Source organism: Panthera leo, chromosome D1 (genome assembly GCF_018350215.1).
Source record: "Panthera leo isolate Ple1 chromosome D1, P.leo_Ple1_pat1.1, whole genome shotgun sequence".
NCBI classification, from domain to species: Eukaryota; Metazoa; Chordata; class Mammalia; order Carnivora; family Felidae; genus Panthera; species Panthera leo.
Window position 1 is genome coordinate 56,464,423 of NC_056688.1, and position 22,999 is coordinate 56,487,421.

The window sequence follows — 22,999 nt, forward strand, 5'->3', positions numbered from 1 at the left end:
GAAAGATGTAAAGTAGATGGAATTCTAATCTTAACGCTTGAGAGAAATGGCTTTCCAACCTCTATCCGTGCACGTATATATACATCCGTGTGGAGCGGTAGACAGATGAATATAGAGAGCTGGGTGGATTACAGGTTTGAATGTAAACCGCAAAGCCAAGAAATTACCACTATAAAATATGAATCAAATATATACTCTTGGGCTACCTGTCTTAAACATGATACCAAAGGCAAAAACCTATAAAGGAAAAGAAGGGTAGATTAGACTACATGAAAATTTAAATTTTTATGCAGAAAGCATAATAAACCAAATTAAAGTAAAACGATGAAATAAGAAAAAATACACAATAGGAGCGCCTGGGTGGCTCAGTTGGTTAAGCATCTGACTTCGGCTCAGCTCATGATCTCACGGCTCGTGAGTTCGAGCCCCACATCAGGCTCTGTTGTGACAGTGTGGACCCTGCTTTGGATCCTCTGTCTCCCTCTTTCTCTGCCCATGCCTCCCGCCACCCCATCCACTGCCGCCTGAAAAAAAAAAAAAGACATTGAAAAAAAGAAAAAGGGTCGCCTGGGTGGCTCAGCCGGTTAAACATCCAGCTTCAGTTCAGGTCATGATCTCACAGTTCATTAGTTCGAGCCTTGTGTCAGGCTCTGTGCTGACAGCTCAGAGCCTGGAGCCTGCTTCAGATTCTGTGTCTCTCTGCCCCTCCCCCGCTCATGCTCTGTCTGTCTCTTTCTCTCTCTCAAAAATAAGTAAATATTAAAAAATTAAAAAAGAAAAAATATACAGCACATATGAAGGTTAATACTCCTACATAGAGCTTTTATATGCCCATAGCAAAGGAAGCCAGTTCTCCCAAACAAAAGCTGCTGAGCTCTGTGCCTTTATACCTTCTGTTCTCTCCCTCTGCCCCAGTCCGGGCTCCCTAACCTGTCATCGCAGCAGGCCCATTCCTTCCAGCTTTGCTGCATGCATCCCCTCCTCCGGGAAGCCCTCTAGACCATCTCTCCTCCCGTAACTGGCCGTAGGATGGGAATTGCCTGCTGGCTTCTCAGTCACCTGTGGGGGTTGCTCAGAGGGGAATCCAGGCCTCATTCATCTCCCTGTGCAGGGCACAGCACATATATCTAGGATGACTGGAAGAGAGAGGTGGCAAGGGTGTAGAGGGGAGGTGCTGGGATTTGCTTTGGTATGGGGTGTGAGGTAGGGGTATAATTTTTTACCAATAGATGTCCCCACTCCATCTGTCGAATTCTGTATCCTTTCTGTACTAATTTACTATCTATTAATCTTGTGTCCTTGCTTCCAGGCTCTTCCCCTTCTTTTGGTCTGTTTCTCCATCTCTGAATTGGATCTGTAGAGGATGAGGCAAGATGATCTCTGAACTCTTGTCTAAGTCTGAAATTCCAGGGTTCCTGGCCTGGCACTGCCTATGACTCACTGTGTGACCTTGGGCCAGGCCTGGCCCCTCTGAGCCAATTTCCTCCTTGGTCAGACAAGGACAATTACATGTCTTGCTCATTGTTGCTCTGGGACAGTGGGAGATGCTGAAGGCACCCAGACCTGGGTGTGAATTCTGGCTCCACTATTACATTTGCCCTTTGTGGCCTTGGGCAAGCCACTTCCCCTGGCTGACCTCTGCTTTCCTCCAACTATACCACCTGCTTTGCAGAGCTGTGGGGAGGACGAGAGGAGTTGGAGCATGTGGAGGACTCCTAGGGGCACCTCGCCCCAACTCTGTGAAGAACCCACGCAGGGCTCTGTCCTCCAAAGCCAGCCATGCGGGTTGGGAGGGGGCACAGGACAGGTGCTGTGCCAGGGTCTCCTTCCTTCATCTGTGCCAGCTCCTAGGACAGCAGCCTCCAGAGCTGGCCTGCCCTCTGCGTCCCACCAACGGTGACACCCACCCTGGGCCGGGAGCAGGTGAGCTGCTGGCTGTCCTCAGCAGCCGGAAGAAATTGGGTGTAGGGCAGGGGGCGGGGGGGAACGTCTTGATCACTGTCTTCGCATAATTAAAGGGCTGTCAGATGCGAAACGATAATTATAGGAACCATCGTGGATTTGGCGACTTACAGCTTACATCTATATCTGGCAGCCCTCCCGTGAGGTAGAGGTGATGTCACCCCCGTGAATGGAGGAGGAAGCTGAGGCTTGGTCCTGAGCGGCCCATGGCATGCGGCTACTGGGGAGGAGGGCTGAGAATTAAGATCCAACTCTTGTTTACACCCTCCGCAGTGCCCTGGTCCTGTGGCCCCCAGAATTTCTTGCCCTTTTACTGGACTTGTTATGTGTAGAATCCAAGAACCAGCTTCAGGGTGGCGGCCGAGGATGTCAGTGGTGCCTGAGGGAGGGACGGAGGGACACATTGTAGGTCCTGCTGGTCTCTGCAGCATGCCGACCTGCTGGCCCCATTTTACAGAGCAGGAAGCTGGTGCCCGAGAGGATAAATAAATGTCTCCCTCAAGGTCACCCATTTAGTAGGAGGCGGCCAGTCTTGGGTTCAAAGCCAGTGTTGCTGGGCTCCCAAAGGCAGCTTGCCTCTATCCGGCTGCTGTCTTAGAAGGAAGAGGCAGGCAGCACCAGAGGGAGAGCGCCCGTCCCTGCAGCTAAGGAGCAGAAGCAGGGTGGGCTCCTCCCCTGGGGGCTGCAGAGGCAGGGACTGGCGGGGAACAGGAGTCCAGCGAAACAGCGCTGTCCCCGCCATCCTGTGAATCTGAAGTCTGTGGCCGTGTCAAGGACGGATGGCTCCTGCTGCCTATGCAGAATTCAGGCTCCGGGGTCCATTTGGGGGTCCAGGGCAGGGTCCCCAGGAGGGGAAGCGGTGTCTGCGTGCATCCTGGCCTGGGGTGGAGGTGTGGGGTGGGCCGGGCCCCCAGGCGAGTGGTACAACTCGCTGTCACAGCCGGGCCTGTGCGGGCGTTTCCTGTGGAGGGCTGGCTTTGTGCGGCAGCCAGACTTGGCGACTGTGCGAGCCCCCGCTGCTCATAAGCTCTTTCAGCACGTTTTTCTCTGAATGCAGAAGGCTCTGGGGTGGGCGGGACGGAGACGAAGAGGGACCGGAGACGACTCCACGATCATCAGGAGGCGGTGAGGAGGAGCGGTGGCATCTGGGAAATTGGCACAGTGTCGCCTGGCGCGGGATGGAGGGACCCGTCTTCTGGAGGGTGGGGACAAGAACGGGAGGAGATGAGGCAGGGGGTGCGGGGCTGAATGCCCTGGCCTCTGGGGCTGGGTCTCCCCGCCTCTCCATCACCCCCAGCTCCCGGCATAGGGATGGAGCGGCCCCCGCAGCTCGCGGCCGGGCCTGTGCCCCTCCCCAGCGGCTCTCAGCCTCTCTCTGTGCCTGCTGCTGCCCAGCCAGCTCAGGAGCTCCCTGCCTCTTGTCCCGCTCAGGTGGCTACAAGGCTCTGAACGGAAGGAGGCTGGGTATCACAGGAGCTCCTTCTCCTGGTCCCTCAGCCAGAGGATATGTCTGGGTTGGACGATGGCCCCGTCCACTGGGGACCTGAAGCCTCCCCGCGTCACAGGTTCACGCCTTCACACCATGTGTGAGCATCACCTTGCGCTCTGCAGGATGTGAGCCCAGGGTACGCGGACGTATCTCAGCCATCCCTGCCCTGAAGGAGTCCACAGCCCAGGGAACCGTCCCTTATTATGTGCCTACTGTATGCCACTTGATGTATATCACCTCATTTAATAGCAATCCTCCAAGGTAGGGGGTTATTCTCCCTGTTTTACAGGCGAGGAAACTGAGGCTCAGAGGAGTTAACTTGCCCAAGAGGCAGAGACCGGTCCATCTGCCTCCTGAGCCCAGGTTATTTTCATCTCCACATTTCAGAATGTGATTGAGGGTCAAATTGGCGGGCACCACGACTCTGTGCAGAAGTACTCAGGGAAAGGAGGTCTTCAAGGCCTGGAGGGATGCGGGTGTTTCCTGAAGGAGAAGGAGGTTTGGCCTGGGGTAGAGCCCCGAGAGAGAGGAGCGAGAATCGTAGGGGGCCAGGCTGGGCCTGGGACTACCATCCTGGGTCCCAGATGGCAAGGGCGGGTTTTGGGGAGAACTGCACAGGGCTGGCTCTCATGGGGGCGTCTGTCAAGATACCGAGTTCAATCCCACATCTATCCTCCCCCACTTGGTGACCTCGGGTATGTTCCTCAACCTCTGACTCCCCCCTACGCATCCATACTGAGCCTTTGTGCAAATGAGCAAAAGTCTCCCCTTCTCCAGGACTCATGCCCAGCATGTACTGGAAAACAATCATGGCAAATATGTGTACTGATGGTAACCATGACGTGAGTGCCACTTCTTAGTGATGAGGTCCACAGCTCGTTCAGCTGAATGTGCTGGCCCTTCTCTGAGGCTTGGGGGTTTTCCTCATTTGCTCTCGGATGGAGATAAAACCCCACAAAGAGAGAGTCCCAGGCCCTGGGCGGACTGAGAGGTGATGGAGGGCTGGTGGGTCCACCGTCCCTCCCAGCTGGCAGTGACCTCAGAGCCCGCACCGCCTGGGAGCAGGCCCAGGCCTTTCTCCTGTAGTGGCCCTGACAAGGACCCTTAATGCCATTTGCAGCCTCTTTGTTGATGGAGCCACTTCCTCTGCCAGTTCCTGGCCTGTCCCTCCCCTTTCTTCCAGCCCCCGCCATCCAGGTTTTTCCTCTGATTGTTCTTACAGTGACCTGCCGCTTCCCTGCTGGGGTCGGGTCTCTTCATCCCCATCTACAGGCTCCCTGTGGCCATGGGGCCACCAGCTTCTAGCTCCCAGGATTTTCATCTCCAGGTGGCCCCCGACCCCAGCTCGTGCCAGTTCTGATAGTGGGGTTCCTCATTCCTTAATGCCACGGCCTTGCCCCCGTATCTGCTGTGCCCTCAGTGTCTCATCCACCTGCCGGCTCTAATCTTATCTGGTGTCCAGGGCTGGGGCAGGGGAGCCCCTCATTCTCACCCAGTCTTTCCTGCCCCACCCTCAGGATCTGGTCAAGTGGGAACAGTGGCCCTTAGTGCACAGGGCCCGTCTGCTGTGGGTCCCCCAACGCCTGTGGTATTCCCAGCAAACCTGTCAGAATTGCCCCTCAGTTATGCATCATAACTCACCGTAGGACATCCCCCAACACGTGTAGCAGCTTTTCTAACCTGCTACTGTCCCTACAGCTAGCCCCCTGGTCCCACCAGCTATTGAATTCCAGGCTGCTTGCCTGGGACAGGACCCATCATAGGCTGAGGCTCACCCCTCACCCAGGCCCCTCCCAGAACCCTGTCTAGTGGCCAGAGGTGCAGCAGCTTGCCCCTGCCGAAGTGGAGGGATCTCTGTGGCCAGATGGCCATTCACTGCTGCCAGCTGGAGGTCCGCAGAAGACCATGGGCCCCTCTGCGGGGGCGGGATGGTAAGCCCCCGGTGAAATGTCTCCTGGGTGGGCATCTTCATGGCAGAGTAAGAGAAAGGGTCTTTTCTCACCTATCATTATCAAATTCTTCTTAAGTTCCCACCCCACGCCGGGAATAGGAAGATCACCTAGATCTCGAAGGTGCTTAGAGTATAACAGAGGTAACTGACATATAAAGACAGTTCTAGAACTGCAGGGTCTATGCTGGAACAGACATGGGGTCAGGGCTATGGAAGCTCTGTGGACAGGAGATTGACCTGATGGGACAGGGAAGGCCTCAGGGAGGAGGAGGGCCGCCCCGTGAACCAGAGAGGGGTTGCCTTCTAAATGGAGGGTATGGCTTGTGCAGAGGTACGGGGCTTGAAGAAGCCTGTTGAGGGTCTGTGGGCAGTTCAGAGCGTGGCCTGTAAAGTGCCTGTGTGAGGGCAGAGGTGAGGGCTGAAGCCAGTGATATTCTCAGGCTGGGGCATGACATGACCAGAGAAGGATCAGGCTTCGAGGACCTATGTTTAAGCTGGCCTGGAAGCAGCCAGCTATGCTCTGCAGGAAGTAGGGGCGAATGAATTCTTACTTGTGACCAAATGAGAATTGGAGGCAGCAAGAGGGACTCGGAGAAAGCCGAGACCCGGGCGATGCTAGGCCAGCCGGGCTGGGGTTGCTGGCTCAGACGGGGCATCCCCCAGCCCTCAGCCCCGAGGCTGAGCTACAGCCCTTCTCTGCTCCCCGAGACAGTCCCAGCCATTCTTGGGTTCCAGTGCTCCAGAAAGGCACATGGCTCACCCTGCTCCTATCTGGGGTCTCTCCATTCCTGAGCAAGGCTGCACCTCATGGGCCCAGGGCTGGGGCTCGTGCCATTCTCTGTCCAGGTGGGACAGACACGGGTGGTCCGGTCTCTAAGAAACCACCCACCGCCAGCTGCTGGAAAGATGGTTTCACCTCCGCCTCTCTGCTTATGTCCAAAGAGGGGGTAAGCAAGGCTGCCTGGCTCTGTACATGACAGCGAGCGGAGGAGGCTGCTTTCACTGTCACCCAAGCTCAGACCCTCCTGCCCAGGGCTAGGCACGGAGTGGGTGCTCAGTGTGGACCTTCGTCGGGGTTTGAGGGCCTGTCCTGCGTGCTGGGCGTGGCAGAGCATGCCTGAAGCCGTGCTACCAGAGCACGGACTGCTTGCCAGCCCTGGCTCCGAGCACTTGGCTTGTATTATCTCATTTAATGCTCACGTCAACCCCGTGGTGGAAGTACTAGTATTGTCCTTACGTCACACGGGAATACACTGAGGCACAGAAGGGTTATGTCAGCTTGTGATGCCTGAGGCTAAATGGCTTGTAAGCTCCAGACACTGTGTGCATAGCCGCTCCACTGTGGTGGCTTCTTGATGGCACAGGATGGAGGTGTCCCGGGCAGTGAGTGAACTTTCTCTCCTCTTGTACTTGCGTCCCTGCCTGCAGTCATAAATGCTAAGGGAGTGTCCTTGCAGAACCTGCAGTCGCTTGCGAGACACAGTCACGTGAGCCGATCGCGGTGCACAAGGCGTGAGTTTAAAGTCGGGGGCACTGAGGCTGTGGCAGCAGCGTGGGCTGGGCGGCAGAGGTGAAGTCCAGGAAGACTTCACAGAGGAGGTGACATTTGAGCTGACTTGAAAGGTGAATGGGAATGTGAGACAAATAAACCAGGAGGGATGGCTCTTCCAGGGTGAGGGAATTGGTTGGGGAAGGGGATGAAGGCAGAGAGGTGGAGAGAACACCCCCAGAGGGGCTCCCCTGCTTGGCTAAGCAGTGAGGAGCCATCAAGAGGTTACACTGAGGTTTGAATCATGGCTCTGGGCTGGAAGGATCAAAGAAGCCTAAGGGAGCTGCAGGGAGCCCGCAAGCCTTCTGGGCAACGGTCAGGCAAGAGATACCCAGGCTGCCCAAGCCCTGCAACCCCTCAAGGTGGGGGTGGTCTTTGTTCTCTTCTATGCTGACTTCCCCTCAAACGCCGTTTGTTCGTTCTGATGATCTCAGCGGTTTCCCAGAGAGCAGGATGTTCCCAGCTTGCTGTGCTTCTGAGATAAGGCGACAGACGAAAGCAGGGATAAACCTGAGGGCCCAGCCGGAAGTGCCTGCGGACCTCTCTGGAAGCAGCAGTGTCAGGGGCCCCCACCCCCCTCCCTGCAGGAGACAGAGGGGCTACGTGGCCCAGCCCTGAGGGGCCGGTGCCTGGTACGGGTGGCAGAAAGCTACACTTCGAGGCCAGAGACTGGGACACTGGTCTTTAATGCTCCACTCACTTGCTGTGTGACTAGGACAAGTCGCTTCACCTCTCCGGGCCTCAGTGTATTTATCAGTAACATGGGGCAGGTGTGGGAAAGAATACCTACACTGTAGGTGTGTGCGAGAAGGGAAGGAGGTAAGCGATGTGGCCTCACAGACTGCAGACGACCATGCCGGTAAAAAGGCTTAGGGCAGACACGGCCTTTGCTCCGGGGAGCCATCGCCAGTATGGGGAGAACGGTGCACACTGGAAAGGCCTCAGCCCAAGGGGGTGGATCCCTGACCCCACTCCTAGCTCCCTACCATTTTGTGACTTTGAGCTCTGTGGTGTTGGGTGGGTCGCTTCCCCCTCTGAGCCTCAGGTCCCCACAAGTATGAAGAGGCCAGTAATCCCTGCCTGGCAGGTTTGGCTATAAAGTGGGAGCAGGAAGAACATTCTAGATGGGAGGTGGCCCCAGGATCCAGCCCCTGACCTCACCTGACCCCTTTCCCCGCTCTGTTCTTCCAGTGGGAACGCCTCTGGTTCCTGCTCCTCACCTTCACCTTTGGCCTCACACTCACCTGGCTCTACTTCTGGTGGGAAGTCCACAATGACTACGATGAATTCAACTGGTGAGTGGGTGTGGGGTAAGCAGGGGACATGGGGGCCTGGGCCCTGGGCTGGAACTGCGGGGCTTGGGTTGGAGCCTCTCTCCCAGGCTGGCCCTCAAGGCTCTCCGTGTGGCTTTTGGGGAGCAGGGTCCTCTGGAAAGAACAAAGGCTGAGCAGGAGCTGAGACCAGCTGGGAGGAACAGGGAACTCCTTCCTGGTGCTGCTCTCATGGAAAACAGGAACATAAGATGGGCAAGGCTCAGCCAGGGTCCGGGGCCCCTGAACCTCTTTGTAGGCAAGAACCCCAAGGCCCAGAAAGACCAGGGCCTCAGCAGAGGAGGTGACCCCAGACCGCAGGCCTCCTCAATCCCTGAGCAGGACTTTGGGCAGCGCTGGCAGATGCTATGGTTCTGGGACAGTTCAGGGTCCTTTATGGGCACCAGCCTTGGGTCCAAGGGCAGGGCTGTCTGAGGCTGGGACCTGGGTACGCAAGGGTACCTGTTTCTTCTTCACCCGCCTCCATTGCCTGCCTTTGCCAGACAGTGAAAGGCATGGGATCGGGGTAAGTTCCCTGGGTTCTAATGGAGACTCCTCCATTGACAAGTGTGGAAACTGAGGCCCAAGATCACATAGCCACTTAGGAGCAGAGTTGGGGCTTGGAAGCCAGGCCTCCTCACTCCCTATCCAGTGCTATCTTTTCCTTCTGGTTAGAAGTTCAGCTCAGTTCAGTGTGACCATGAGCGCACTAAGGTGAGCCTCTCAGGCTCAGTTTCCTCTCCCGTAAAATGGGATAATTCCAGTCTCATCAGGTCTTTCTGAGGATGAAACGAGATGATGGCCATGGGAGGGCTTAGAGCTCCATGTCACCCTCAGGGCTGCTTCCCAGGAGGCCGGATCTCCAGCTGGAAGGTGGCCATGATGTTAGAATTGGGGATTTCTAGGACTCTGGGCTTCTGACGGGCTGTGGTTCTAGGATTCTGGGATGATCCTAAGACTCCATTAATGGAGTCTGGGCGTCCACTCCCCTCTGCATGGCACAAGGCTGTGCCTCTGTGATTAATGAGCACAATAAAGGATGTGCTGCTGTCCCCCTACAGCCCAGCAAGATGAGCTTGAGTCCCAGAGGTGCCCTCTGGCCTTTATTAAATGCCATAAATCAATTATTCATCCTCACAGGTATCCAAAGCGCCGGCACTGTTGTGCGTAAATGGGAACATTCCCTGCTGGCCCTCCACTGCAGTCATTGGACACTTCTGCTGAAGGTCTGCTGCCTGGGAGATCCTCAGGTCCCCCTGCATCGTGTACAGATGGGGAAACTAAGGCCCAGAGAGGGCAGGACTCACCCACAACCACAAAACCACTTAGTGCCAAAACATATATTGAGGACAGTCTGAGGAGACTGGAGTTCAGAGAGGTTAAGTAGACTTTTTCACAGTCACACAGCGAGGTGCAGGCAGATGTAGGACAGGGACTTGAGCATGGCTGACTGCATCACGCTGTCCAAGAGCTACCTCAGTCTGCCCAAAGACTGAGTGTCCTGTCACTGGGCAGCTCACGCAGAGGATGGGTGCCTACCCTGCTGGGGAGTCTGCAGGGGGAAGGCCTGCCTGCGACTTAGGGATGGCCTGAAGGCCTATAGCTCCATCAGCCTGTCACTGTCACCTCATTTTCTTGGAGTCAGTGCTGGGGTTCAGGAGACCCTGGCCCCGCCCTCCTAGTCCCGACAGCCTCTGGGGATAGTTCACGCAGCGAGGGGTTGCGAGCGAGAAGCAGGTGGTCAGGGCTGGCTGCGGAAAGCTAGGGAGGGGCCACGTGGGCTGTTGCTGTCCAGGAGGGCTTCCTGCCAAAAGTGGGAGACAAGTGGAACTAAAACATCTTTCAGGACCAGTTCCTAAGAAGCGAGTCCCGCCCTTCTTTGGGCCTCAGTTTCTCCACCTGTAGGAGGTGCATTCAGTGATCTTCTAAGCACTAGATTTCTCCCTGCAATCTGAAGATGAGGGCCAGGGTGCCCCATAGTGTCCTAGTGTCCCTTCCCATCACCCCTGCCCATGCCCGAGATGGCAGTAGGCCTGAAACTGCCTGGTGCCGGCTCAGAGTCTCTGACCACCTTGAGTAAATTGCTGCCTTCTCTGAGCCTCAGTTTCCTCAGTTGTACAGGGAGGATGTGGATGGTTCAGTCTTTCTGGAGAGCAACTAAGCAGTATCTATCAGGAGCCTTAAAAAGTCCATTCCCTTTGGCCCTATAATTCTATTTGTAGGAGTCTATCCTAAGAAAATAATTAATAATACAGAAAGCTATGTGCAACATTTTCTTTTTTGTGTTAATTTATAAGAGTGAATAATTAGAAACTGTTTTCATCAGTAGGAAGTTGGCTACGTATGGTACATTAATTCAACAGACCACAGGGCTGTCAAAAAATCAAATTTCTTCAGGATTTTTTACTGACCTCAATAAATTCTTGTGTTAATAACAAGAAGAGAATTGATTACTTATCACGTGCCTTGCCTCACTTCATCCTCAGGAAACCCTGTGAAGGGCACTTTGTTATCTCCATCCTGTAGGTGAGAAAACTAAGGCTAAGATAAGTCAGGTATTATGTTGTATCAACCCTAAGACCCCAAATTTTCACACTCTAGCATCGAAATTGAGACGCATGTCACAATCGATGGCATCTTAGAATCGGGGAAGCCTGTCACCTCCACAGGGTCCTGCAAGCCAGTGAGAGGCAGAGTGGGGATTTGAACCCAGTGCACCTCCCTCCAAAGCCCAAACTGAGCATATGTTAGACGTGGCAGGGTCCTGGCTTTGCTGCTTTAGAAATATATAAGCCTAGCAGGGAAACCCAGCAGAAGAAAAGTCTGCAAAGTCTCGGCAGTGGTTACTTCTGGGCAGTAGAATTATGGGGAACTGTTTTCTTGATGCTTCTTGGCATGCCCGGGTGTCCACTGTGAGCCCTGGACAGGCCTGACCTGTGAGCACGGGAACCATGACATCATTACTGACTGGTCCAAGGCCTGGTCACTGAGCCTGGCTGTGTGAGAGCTGACAGCCCGCTGTCCCAAGGGAACCTCCTGGTTCCCTGGTGCAGGTCTGACCCCTTCTCCTCCCGGCAGGTACCTCTACAACCGCATGGGCTACTGGAGTGACTGGTCTGTGCCCATCCTCATGACCACAGCTGCTGCCTTCACCTACATCGCGGGCCTCCTGGTACGTGGGGCGTCTCAGAGGGCAGGTGGCCCTGCTCCCAGGGGGTGGGAGACTTGGCTTACATGGGCCGATGGGGGACCACCCTGGCCTAAAAAGGGAAGCTGGCTTTTCCTGGGTCCTCCTAGCCTGCTGCCCCTCTGGGGCTCGGCTTCCTCCAAGGTGGGAGGTCATCTTTTGCCCCATCCTGGAATGTTTTCCTCCTGACCCAGTGACGAGGACCATCTTGCTGTTAGGGTCCACTGCAGACTGTCTCTTCCAGAAACTTCTGCCTTGGTTCTTGCTACCAATTCTCTACTCCCTCAGACTCAGGTCGATCCCCATGTTAGACTGGGAGCTCCCTGGGGACTAGGCTCAAGTCTGCTTCAGAATCCTGGGGCCCTGAACTCTCAAAACGTTAACTGGGCAGTCCAAGCGCCCAGTGACCTGTGGAGGGAGAAACTGTAGAGGAGGAGGAGCCTAGCGGCCTAGAAAAACCGGGGAGGAGGCCAGGCTTAGGCCGGGCTGGGCACTCCCATCGCCTACGGGGAGGGTTTGTTGACTGCTCTGACCAAGGTCCAGAGCAGCAGTGGGCAGAAGGGTGTCTGGGGAGCTAGCAGAAACCTTTGGGTCACACACGGTACCCGACTGTCACCTCGTGGGCCCCCTCTTCAGGTCCTGGCACTATGTCACATCGCCGTGGGGCAGCAGATGAACTTACACTGGCTGCACAAGGTAAGGGCTGCCTCCCTGGGGGGTGGGGGAGGGGCAGGGAGGCCGCAGCCCCGGAGGAAGAGCTCGGACACGCCATCCTTCCTCTGCATCATGACGACAGCCGTTCCAGTGGCTAAGGGAGTGCTCACCATACACCTGGCACTGTTCTCATCGTCTAGCCTATATTAACTCATTTAACCCTCACCGGTAGCCCTGTGCGGTAGGTACTAACATCATCCCATTTTGCAGTTGGGCAAGCTGAGGTACGAAGAGGTTAGAGAACTTGCCCAGGGTCTCCCACTTAATAAGAATGTAGCTCTGTAGCTGCTGCTTGCCCATCGCAGGTCACGGCCCTGGCCCCCTCTCCTCTTCATCGGTGAGCTCATTGTAAACCTGGTGATGTTATTCCCAACTCAAAGCCCTTCCCACCGCTCTCCCCCTTGCTCCCGGGGCGATCCGAGCTCCCCCACTGGCACTACAGCCCTGTATGACTTGGGTCCTGCTAACACCTCCCAACTGCTGGCTTGGGACAGCCACCCTCGGCTTCTGCTGCAGGAGACATCCCAGGCCCTGCCAGCATGGCTACCTCTCCTCTCCTCTACCTCTTCCCTCTTGCCCTCCCTTTCTCTCTCCTTTGGACTCCTTCCTTAGTTTGCTTCCCCCACCTACAGGCTGCTCAGATTCCCCCAGCCCTGGCAGGCTCCCTTGCCATAGTCCTGAGCCTCTGTGCTGTCCATTTCTGCCTCGCTCCCCCACCCTGGCCCACCCCAGTCTGGGAGCTCCTTGCAGGCCAGATTGGCTTTGCCCATCTCTGTGTCCCCAGTGCCCCACTCAGGGCTGGGCCCAAAGTGGGGAGGCTCCACACATTCTGAGCCTCAGCGCTCTGAGCATTTATTGCATGCATGGTGCTGAATGTATGTGGCCCACGCTTGCCCCTTCTTGAGGCCCCAGTGGGCATGGGGTGGTACAAAGCCAATCAGGAGAGCCCCTCCTTCCTGGGATGCCTGGGCCTTGGAGGGAGGCTGGGCACCTCTTTCTCCCCAGAGCCTGGCTCGGAATGAGCATGCCATTTAGGAAGGGACAGAAATGTCCAGAAGTAACCATGAGCCCACGGGGTGAGGAGTGACAGGGGCAGGGGCTCACTTCCTGCTAGAAGTGGGACAGGGCATATCCAGCTGGGCTGTGTGGAGTGGCAGGTGCCAGTGGGCATCCGGGGGCCTCTGAGGTCAGGTGCTGGGGGAGTCAGATCCCGGGGACTGAAGTCTGAGAGGAGTGAAGACCAGCCAGCAGCCCTCCCTGCTTCTTCCTGCTTGTCACTGTATCCTGAGGTGTCCTCTGGGCTTCTGAAGTCCCCTCTTGAAGCACTTTCTTCTCTCTGCTGGGCAGCCGACTTGAAAAAGCTGCACCAGCTGGCACCTCGGGTGGGGCTGGCACCCACCGTGGTTACCTCCTTGGGCTCGTGCCTGGTTCTCAGCAGGCCAGGTCACACCTGCTTGATCCTAGTGGAGAGGCCTCTGGAGGCACTCAGCCAGCCGGGGTTGCAGACCAGTACCCGGGGCTGGGAGGATCCGAGCCCTTCATCTGCACCAGTGCCAGCTCCTGGGTGCCAGTCCTGCCTTCCTCTCCTCTCTGTCCCTTCCCGGGAGGTCTCAGCACGAGGAAGGTCTTTCCAGGCAGAGCTGATCCATAGCTGGAGCCACGGCATCTGGAGCGAGGGAGTTCCCGGGAGCCAGGAGTATTCAAGTAGGGGCTAGAGTTCTACTATTCTGTTTCTTTGACTCTAAAGAATCCTTATTCTTTTTTGTTTTAACCAATTTTTGACCATCTACTATATGGACGTGGTTCAAAATTAAAAAGGTACTAAAAAGTAGGCAATGTAAATCTCCCTCCTATCCTTCCAGCGATATTTTAAGTACCTGCAAATACACATCTGGTTTCTTCGTTTCCTTCTTCTCTGAACACAAGTACCGGCCTGCTGCCTCTGCGCCCTGACAAAATTGGAGCTCTTTGCCCTTCAGTGCATTGAGAACATTCCCATCGCGTCCATCCCTTGCTCCTGCCCCGCCGTCTCATCCCTGGTTCCCGAGGCTGGTGGGCCCGCCCGATGTCCCAGTGCACGCGGCACAATGCGGCAGCAACCCTGGCGGGGAGGTGCGAGGTAAAGAGCACGCACTTTCACTAGCTCCTGCCAAACTGCCTCCTTGCCACGGGCCACCAACCGATGCCTCTGTGCTTAGAGAGCACGCTCGCCATCAAGTGTTCACCGATTTCTTGACTTTGGCCAACGTGATGGGTGAGGATGAGCCTCGGTGTAGCTTTAATCTGCATTTCCCTTGTGATGACTTAGACTCAGCATCTCCCCCAAGCTTGAGTCATTTGCGTTTCCTTTTTCATAAACTGGCTCTTCGTCTCTTTTGCCCTTTTTGCGGTGGGATGTGCTTTTTGCGTAGTAATTTGTAGGAGCTCTTTCTAGATTCAGAAAATTAGCCCTTTGGCCAGTGAACTGCAGATGATTCTTCCTAACTCATCTTTCGATTGGGCTTGTGTTTTTGCCATAGGAATTTTTTCATTTTTCCGGATGTGAATGTGTCATCTCTTTATGTCTCCTGGATTTTGTGTCAGACTTAGGAAAGTCTTTCCCTAGGGACAGCTGGGTGGCTCAGTCGGTTAAGCGTCTGACTCTTGATTTCAGTTCGGGTCATGATCTCTGTCTCTCTCTGTGAGATCTCTGAGATCTCTTTCTCTCTGAGAGCCCTGCATCGTACTCTGCACTCACAGTGCAGAAACTGCTTGAGATTCTCTCTCTCTCTCTCTCTCTCTCTTCTGTCTGCCCATCTCCCTCTGTCTCTCTCTCTCCCCTGCCCTCTCAAAATTAAATAAACTTAAAAAAAAAAAAAAAAGTCTTTCCCACTCCAAGAATATAAAAAAATTTCTCTGTTGGTATCATTTGGTAATTATAGGTTTCTGGGTTCCTAATTTTTTTTTTTTAACATTTATTTGTTTTATCTTTTTGGAAGTTTATTTGGGAGTATAGTGTGATCTTTGTTCTTTTTTAGATGGCTTCCCAGGTCCCTACTCTCTGTTCAGTAATCCATTCTCCCCCTCTAATTTGAGATGCCACTTTTATAGTAGACTAGTTTTTTTTTTGTTTTTTTTTTAAATGTATTTAGATCTGTTCCTGGTTGTTGTTGTTGTTTTTATTTACTTTCACTTACCTCTCTGGTCTCATGCCTATATAATACTGCTTTAAGAACTATAATTTTAGATTATGTTTTAATCATGATCTTTATTTTGAGAGCCTCTGGTTCCCTAGGGTCATGGGTAAGGGTGGGCTGCAGAACAGAAGGGCCCAGGACAATGCAGGGCACTTGGGACAGGCAGGGTAGCGTGAGCAGATCTGGGTGTCTACTTGGGGACCTTCCCCATCCACCCTAGTCCTCCCAAAGGTCCTGTTTCCCAGAAACAGGAGACAAGTCCAGAGGCCCAGAAGATGAGAAGTGCGGGGCTTTCCAGTAAACAGGAGGTTGTTTCCCCGAGATGTCCCCTTCCTGCCCCACCCAGCCACAACGCCAGAATCCACCCAGACACCACTGCTGTGAGGGGCTCTCACCACAGCTCCCACCTCCCCAGGCTGCCCCCCACCAGTCCCGGCACTGATCACACCCCCCGGCCTCCGTGCGACCTTGCCTGACTCCCCTGCCAGAGTGGCGGCAGTCCCCAGCCCAGGGCCTACGTGGAGGATGTGTCTGCCAGTGACCCAACCTGAGGCCCAGGGAAGAGGACTGGGCGCCACAGTCATGTGTCAGTACTGACTGAGCTGGGGCAGGGCCTGTGCTTCTACGCCCTCCTTCCCCTCTCCCCCCCCCCCCCCCCCCCCGCCCCGGCCCCATTGGCGCCTGTGTACCATCTGACCACGTTCCCTTCATCAGCGCTCCCCATGAATTCAGACTCCCTCCAAACGACCGGCGCAGGCTCCCCAGTTCTTCCCAGCCGTCTAGCCTCTCCCCCTCCAGCTGCAGCGTATGTAGGAAGGCACATCCACGCCGGGCCCGCTCATCACAATAGCCGATGGCCGTAGCGATCCTGTAGTGGGCGCTTACTCTGTGCGTCAGACACTTTCCACAGTGTTTCAGTCACTCCTGGTAATCATCTTGGTCATTGGATATTATGCCCACGTTTTCAAATCACACCACTAACATTTGGTAAGCATTTACTATTTGGGTACCAACCCTGTGCTTAGCACGCCATTGCTCTCTCTCCCTCATCCCCAAACCCCTGGCTGGTGGGCACTCATCCCCCCATTGCACCGCCCAGGAAACATGCTTCCGGAGGTTAGCCTCTCCCATTAGGCTGAGGGGCTGGGATCTGACTGAAGGGTGTGGCTCGTGCAGCCCCGAGCCCTGGCCCGTCACCTGCCATTTGGATCGTAGAACCCAGATTCCAGCCGCCCCCAGGAGGCTGACCTGCTGCCCCCTCTGCCAGGCTGGCTTCCAGCTCCTCCTGGATGCCAGCATGCAGGCGAGGTTCGCTGCACGGAGGTGCCTCCTGTGTCCTCCGTCCCTTCCACTGTCCCCTCAAGCCACCATCCCACCTGCACAGAAGACCAAAGACCGCTTTCAGAGGAGGACAGTGGGCCATCTCTGGGCCTTCTGGGTGGGCTTTATCCTTTCCGGTCCGATTTGAGGATCGATGGTCACGTTGCTGGGGATCAGTGCTGGTAATGTGTCTTAAGGACACAGCGTGGGGTGGGGGGGTCCCACAGACACTGAACACTGCGGTAATGCTGCCGAGCATAATGGTTGCCACGACAGCAGCTGCAAAGCTCAGAATAAAAATTTTAATTGCATTAGGATTATGGGAAATCAGTTTTATTGCAAGTATTTCCCCTAGCAGTTAAATGTAATAAGACTGTCAGGAACAACCCTTCCGAGACATTTGCTGTGCCCGGGACCTATCTGCAGGGGGCAGCAGGGGGCAGGGAGCCTGTGTGTTGAGGAGGATTCTCGGGGACCCTCAGGACACTCCTTGGCCTCCCTCTACTGCAGCGTGACTTCCCAGAAAGAGCATGACCTCTGGGACAGACCATGGAGTTTGCTTCAGTATCTGCCCCCTCAGAGCTACGTGGCAAGCCGGCCCTTATGCTGAGCTGTTTCCCTATGTGTGATATCAAGGTGATAATGACCTCACCTGGGACCTTACAAGAGTAAACGTGAGGAAAACAGGATGTCCCTGCCCCAGGCACAAAGGCCCTCCCTCCTCTCTGTCCCTGTGTTTCTCCCCTTCTTGTGCCCCGTCCCCCCGCCCCAGGCCAGTACGTTACAGTCCATAAAGGCCCCTACCCATCTCCGCCTTATTACTGTTTCTTAGTGGAACATTCGTTTCAGGCTGATGGGCCGAATGACAAAGCTCCAAAGGGAAACTTAATCCCAGGCCAGAATGAATCTCCTCGCCTGGCAGGGAGGGAAGATGGAGCAGCCAGTGTCTGCCCTCACCATCCTATCTTGTTCAGTTCCGTTTGGGAGGGCTCTCACAACACAGCCGCCTCTGCCTCCACCTCCGGGAAAGGCACAGCAGGAAGGGAAGGGGGGCAGTGGGGAAACAGCTTGCAGCGGCAGTAGGAAGTCAGTGAAGGCAGGGGACGGTGGCCTTGACTTGGCCCATTATGGAGAGGGGCGTGGGGGCTTTGGGGTAGAGATGTGACCTGAGCCTTAAGTTGCCAGGCTTGGCGGTGAGCGGAAGGTGGCTGGAATGAGCGCCGAGCAGGGGGGTAGAGGGTGGGGCTGGGGGCTGAGTAGCCAGAAACCAGGCTTCAGGCTCCACTTAGTCTGGGGAGCATCTTGTGCTGCGTGAGAGGTTTCAGATCCCAGCTGTCCCCAAAGCTCTCTGTCCCGTGAAGCTTCCATCTTGTCTGCCCTCCAAGGTGTGCTCCTTGTTTCCTCTAGGAGGCAGCCGAGAGGGCAGCCCCCGTAAACACAGTAGAAGCTGGAAGCTCAGGGGCAGGAGCGGGGAGCCCCGGCTGTGGGGCCAGTGGGCCAGAGCTCTGCCTCACTTCCGCCCGCTCCAGCCTTAGGGGGTATGGGCTCCTGTAGGGGACCCGGCTCCCCAGCCTTCTGCCCCTGCGGCCTAGATAAGTCACCCTTCACCTCAAGGGCTGCTGGCAGGGCTAAGTGAGGCCTTCGACATGACTGGCTGGGCCCACGAGAGGCCCCCACGGGCCAAGAGTCTCCCCTCCTCACACCCTCAGTGGGGCTGAACCTTGGGCTGTGCCTACGCCTCCCCCCAGCTTCCTACCACCATCTCTCCTCCTCAGCCTCCCTTCTGTTCTCTGGAGGTCCCCCGGCCTCCTGCCTCTGTCTCTCACTGTCATTTCTGGCTAGCCATCTCTGGCTTTCTCTCCGTTGTGCCTGGCTCTCTTCTGCTTCCCCCCTTCCCTGCTTTGTTGGTCTCTCTCACACTCTCCGTTTCTCCCCGTGCCTCTTCCACAGTCTCTGCTTCCCTGCCCCTCTCTCAGATGCACTGGGGATGCTCGGGCTGTCCAGACACACCTGCTCTGACCTCCTGTCTGGTGACTCTTCCCCTTTCAGATGGGGCTGGTGGTCATCCTGGTGTCCACGGTGGTGGCCATGTCGGCCGTGGCCCAGCTGTGGGAGGACGAGTGGGAGGTGCTGCTGATCTCCCTGCAGGTGAGGGGGTGAGGGAGGGCTGGGCAGCCACTTCCCCAGGACCTTCAACACAAGGCAGTGCCTTTTCATCACTCACATCTCTCCAGACGAAGGCCCAGAGGGGGCAGGGAGGGGCCCAGATCACAGAGCAAGTCAGAGCAGGGAGGGTGCTACACCTTGGGGTTTCTGCAGAGATAAGAGTTGCCTACCCCACGGACACAGATAGGCTTGGCTGTCAGGGTGTTGGTGACCAGAGGGTCTAGGCATGGCTGGGAGCTCATGGTTCCTCTTGCCCCTTCCCGCACACAAGGGCACAGCGCCATTCCTGCATGTGGGGGCCCTGGCCGCCATCACCGCGCTCTCCTGGATTGTGGCAGGACAGTTCGCCCGTGCAGAGCGGTCCTGTAAGTATGACTGCCTCCCAAGTACCAAAACCAGCTTGTCCTGCCCCCACCTGGACATCACCTAGGTGGCCACTCTCAGCATGGAGGTCCTGGTTCGGAGTGGCCCACAGGGTCCACTGAGGGTCGCAGCCTCGGTCAGCCTTGCACGTTTCCTCCTCTGTGTGTCTGTGTGTGAGTTAGAAGTCCAGCTTGCCTTCCGAGCCAGATGGGGGCTGGCCATGGTGTAGGGTCCCCTCAAAGCATTGGGTCCTGACAGGTAGAGGGAAGAGGGGCCCCCACCCCAACCCCAGCCTGCTCAGGATTCACGGGTGGGCCCTGTGGAAAGCCAAACAGCTCACCAGGTAGCCTGACTCACGGCCGATGTCTGCAGCCTCCCAGGTGGCCATTCTCTGTATCTTCTTTGCCATGGTATTTGCCTTCTACCTGGTCCCTCTCACCATCTCATCTCCCTGCATCATGGAGAAAAAGGACCTGGGCCCCAAGCCTGCCCTCATTGGCCACCGTGGGGCTCCTATGGTGAGTACCACCTGAGGGTCCTAACAGAGCAGAGAGGGGGGTGGGCAGTTCTGCCATTCTAGGGGAGACAGGCCAAGACCTATCTCCTTGTAGGGAAGATATAATATGTGTAATATGGTAATAGCAGGAATCTTTAGCCCTTTTGGGGGACATATGGGAAGGGTTGGTGAAAAAGCTGGGGAGCTCAGATGGGACTGAATCCTGAAGAGTCCTGAAGGCATCTCGCTAAAAAGATTTAAGTTTTTATCCTGAGGGCCCTGGAAAGATACAGGCAGGCTAGGTTGTGGGTTGGGAATGCCCGGGAGAGAGGGGGAGCTGGGTGTGGGGAGGACAACCGGTCCCCGGGTTGCAGGAGAACCCTCTGGGCTGTGGGGTGCAGAAGGGAACAGGTACAACTCAGAGCCCACTGCTAGAGGGAAGGTACTTGAAGAGGGTTGAATTAGAGACAGAAGGGAGTCAAAGTCAGAGCCCTGTGACCCAGCAGTAGTTTAGAGGGTGGCTCCAGAGCCATGCTTCCTCAGCCCTTTGGCAGCTGTGGGAGCCTGGACCAATCCACGTCTGCTCTGTGCCGGTTTCCTCATCTTGTGTCTTGGGATAACAAGAGTGCCTGCACGGTGGGCCATGTGAAGTACCCAGCTATGAGCCTAGCACACAGAGAGTGAGAGAGAGAGATTCCTGGCTTCTGGGGCAGGCTGTCTCCCTTCTCTGGACCAGGGGGTTCTCCTGCACCAACACCTTGACTTTGTGGTTCTTAACAGAGGCAGGACCTATTATCACCACCAGGAGGCGCTCGGGTCCTGCATGAGAGTTTCTTTCTTTCTTTTCTTTTCTTTTTTTTTTTTTGCAGTGATTGAGAGTTCCATGTATCATTGAATTTCAGGGCAGTCAAGGCAGCCTCACAAAGTAACTTTTAAAAGGAGGTGTTAAGTCTGGTGGGGCTGTGAATCACCCTTAGGTTTTTCCCCACTTCCTGTGCTGAGTGTTACTGTGCCCGTTCTGTAGGTAAGATTCAGATACCTGTGCCTGAACTGGCCCCTGGTACCCTCCCAACACACCCTTCGCTGGTCCCAGTACCTCCAGGAGGCAAACAGCTGGAAAGGCCATGGCTCTGGAGCCAGAGGGATCTGGATTTGGGGTCCAGTTTTGTCCCATATTGCCTGTGTGTCTCGGGGGATCACCAGTCCCCTCTGAGCCTCATGCTGCTGACCATTGTGAGGATAATTTAGAAGCATAGCCTTTGCAAGTGGGCAGGGCCCAAGGTTACAGCACCTCTTCCATCCATGACCCAGATTACCCACCCACCTGCTCTGGAGGCCAGGGGACAAGTAGGTGTGCCGAGGGGGGTGGGCACTCAGCCAAGGGGAAGGAACCAGGTGGCCCCAGCATGGATCATTTTTTTAGTAGGAAAAAGTAACATTCACAGAAGTGGCAAGAATTGTATAAGGAATCATATAATGAAGAATAATATAAGGAATGCAAGACCACCTTCAATATTTATCAATGTTCTTGCCATCCTTTGTTTCATCTGTCTCCCTACTTTTTCTTTTCTGATGTAATATTTTAAAACAAATCCCAAACATCCTATCATTTTGCCCATATATACTTCATATATATGTATCTCTAATACATAAGGACTTTTTTCTTTTAAACATAGCCAAAACTATAATGCTGCTGTCACACCCAACAAAATTAATAATAATTCTTTAATATTATCTAATACTGAATCCATGTTCAGTTTTCCTTTGTTGTCTCAAAAATACCTTTTTACAGTTGTTAAAAATCAGGATCCACACGGAGAACACGTAGTGCATCTGGTTGACATGTCTTCCAAGTATCTCTTAGTATAGAACAGTCCCCCTCCCTTTTTTCCATATGCTGTTTATTTGTCAAAGAAATGGAGTCATTTGTCGTGTAGAATTTCCCATGTTGTGCATCTGGCTGATTGCATCCTCTTGGTGGTTTTTGAGGGGCCAGCACGAGTGTCTGACACGGCTCCATGTGTCACTGTGCATGCACATGTATCGGTGTCTACACCTGTGTGTATCATTGGGTCTGGATCCACACATCTGTGTGTGATAAGCCCAAGTGCACATTGCTGTCTTGGTGTGTCCGTGTGCCCTTGGGTATATGGTTCCTCTGTGGGTGCAGCTGGATGTGTGTATGTGTTTGTATGTGTGTGTTCTTTAATATTCGGTCAGACTAACTCCAAAGTCGGGACTTTTAACCACAGTGGCCTGCCCACCTGAGTTTGTGACAGCCACCCCTCACATACACACTCGAGAAAAGAACCCCACTTGGGCTCAGGCATGAGACAGGTAGGGATTAAGAATTCACCCTGAAATCCCACATGTTTCTTAGAGCCCTCCTGGAGTCCCAAGGCTGGTCAAGGAGGGCTAGGTTTCCATGCCTCCCTCTCCCGGAGGCAAGCACCTATCCCCGGGAGACCTGACTAAAAAGCCTCTGGAGAAGAGACTCTGCCCTTCCCAGTCACTTCCTCTGTTCCCCAAGGGTCTTTGTAGACCCCGCTGTGCTCCTTCGTGTCTTCGCACAGTTAACCTTCTGCAGCCTCAGCCCCCAGAAGAGCAATGGCACCTCTTGTGAGAGGCCTGGCCGCAGGACGTTTAGAGGCGAGCTGGGCAGGAACTCCACCGAGTCCATGCCTGTCTCTAGATGCCTCTATGGCCTTGTTAACAACTGCCTCTCGGTGGGGCCACACACAGCCCACCTGACTGGGAGAAGGTAGCCACGTCCCCCAAAGCTGCTCTGCCCCAAGAAAAGTGGAAGAAAGGAACTCAGTTATAGAGACTGCTGATGCCCCTTATTTCATCTGTGAGCTTGATAACACTAGCCTATTTTATAGCTAAAGAAACCAAGGTGCAGAAGGTAAGCGACTGGGAAGTCGAATTGCTCCTTCTCAGTCCCCACAGCCCTTGCTGTGCCAGGCTGCCTCCCAGGGGAGGGTAATGTGTTACATGTTGGAGCGGCATGGCCAGAGGGAGAGAAGATGGGCATGTGTCTTGTGGGAAGTGAGATCAGTCGCAGGAACCCCTTCCACCCCATTCCTTCACTGCCAGGAGTCCTCACTCCCCTCCCTGTTCCAGCCCGCACTGCGCTGGGTCCTAGCCCACTCCTTGATATGGTGGTGACCCCCAGTGGCAACAAAGGGTATGACAGGGTCTTCAGGCAAGACAGAACTAGGGAGGGAGACTTCAAACTCCAACTCTCCCCACTGGAAGGACCCTCAGAGAACAGTGAATATATACCCCAGGGGGAAAATGGGGAAACTGAGGTCCA

The 22,999-nt window shown here is 55.0% G+C and overlaps 1 protein-coding gene across 1 annotated transcript in view; it reads left to right on the forward strand.

The window, feature by feature from the left end:
* GDPD5 (glycerophosphodiester phosphodiesterase domain containing 5) overlaps positions 1-22,999 on the forward strand; it is an 86,604-nt gene that overhangs the window by 52,394 nt on the left and 11,211 nt on the right. Inside the window, exons 4-9 of the mRNA XM_042905252.1 lie at positions 8,143-8,246; positions 11,340-11,433; positions 12,085-12,144; positions 18,708-18,806; positions 19,096-19,189; positions 19,560-19,705. Coding sequence (XP_042761186.1) covers positions 8,143-8,246; positions 11,340-11,433; positions 12,085-12,144; positions 18,708-18,806; positions 19,096-19,189; positions 19,560-19,705 — 597 coding nt within the window. The remainder of the gene's footprint in view (positions 1-8,142; positions 8,247-11,339; positions 11,434-12,084; positions 12,145-18,707; positions 18,807-19,095; positions 19,190-19,559; positions 19,706-22,999) is intronic.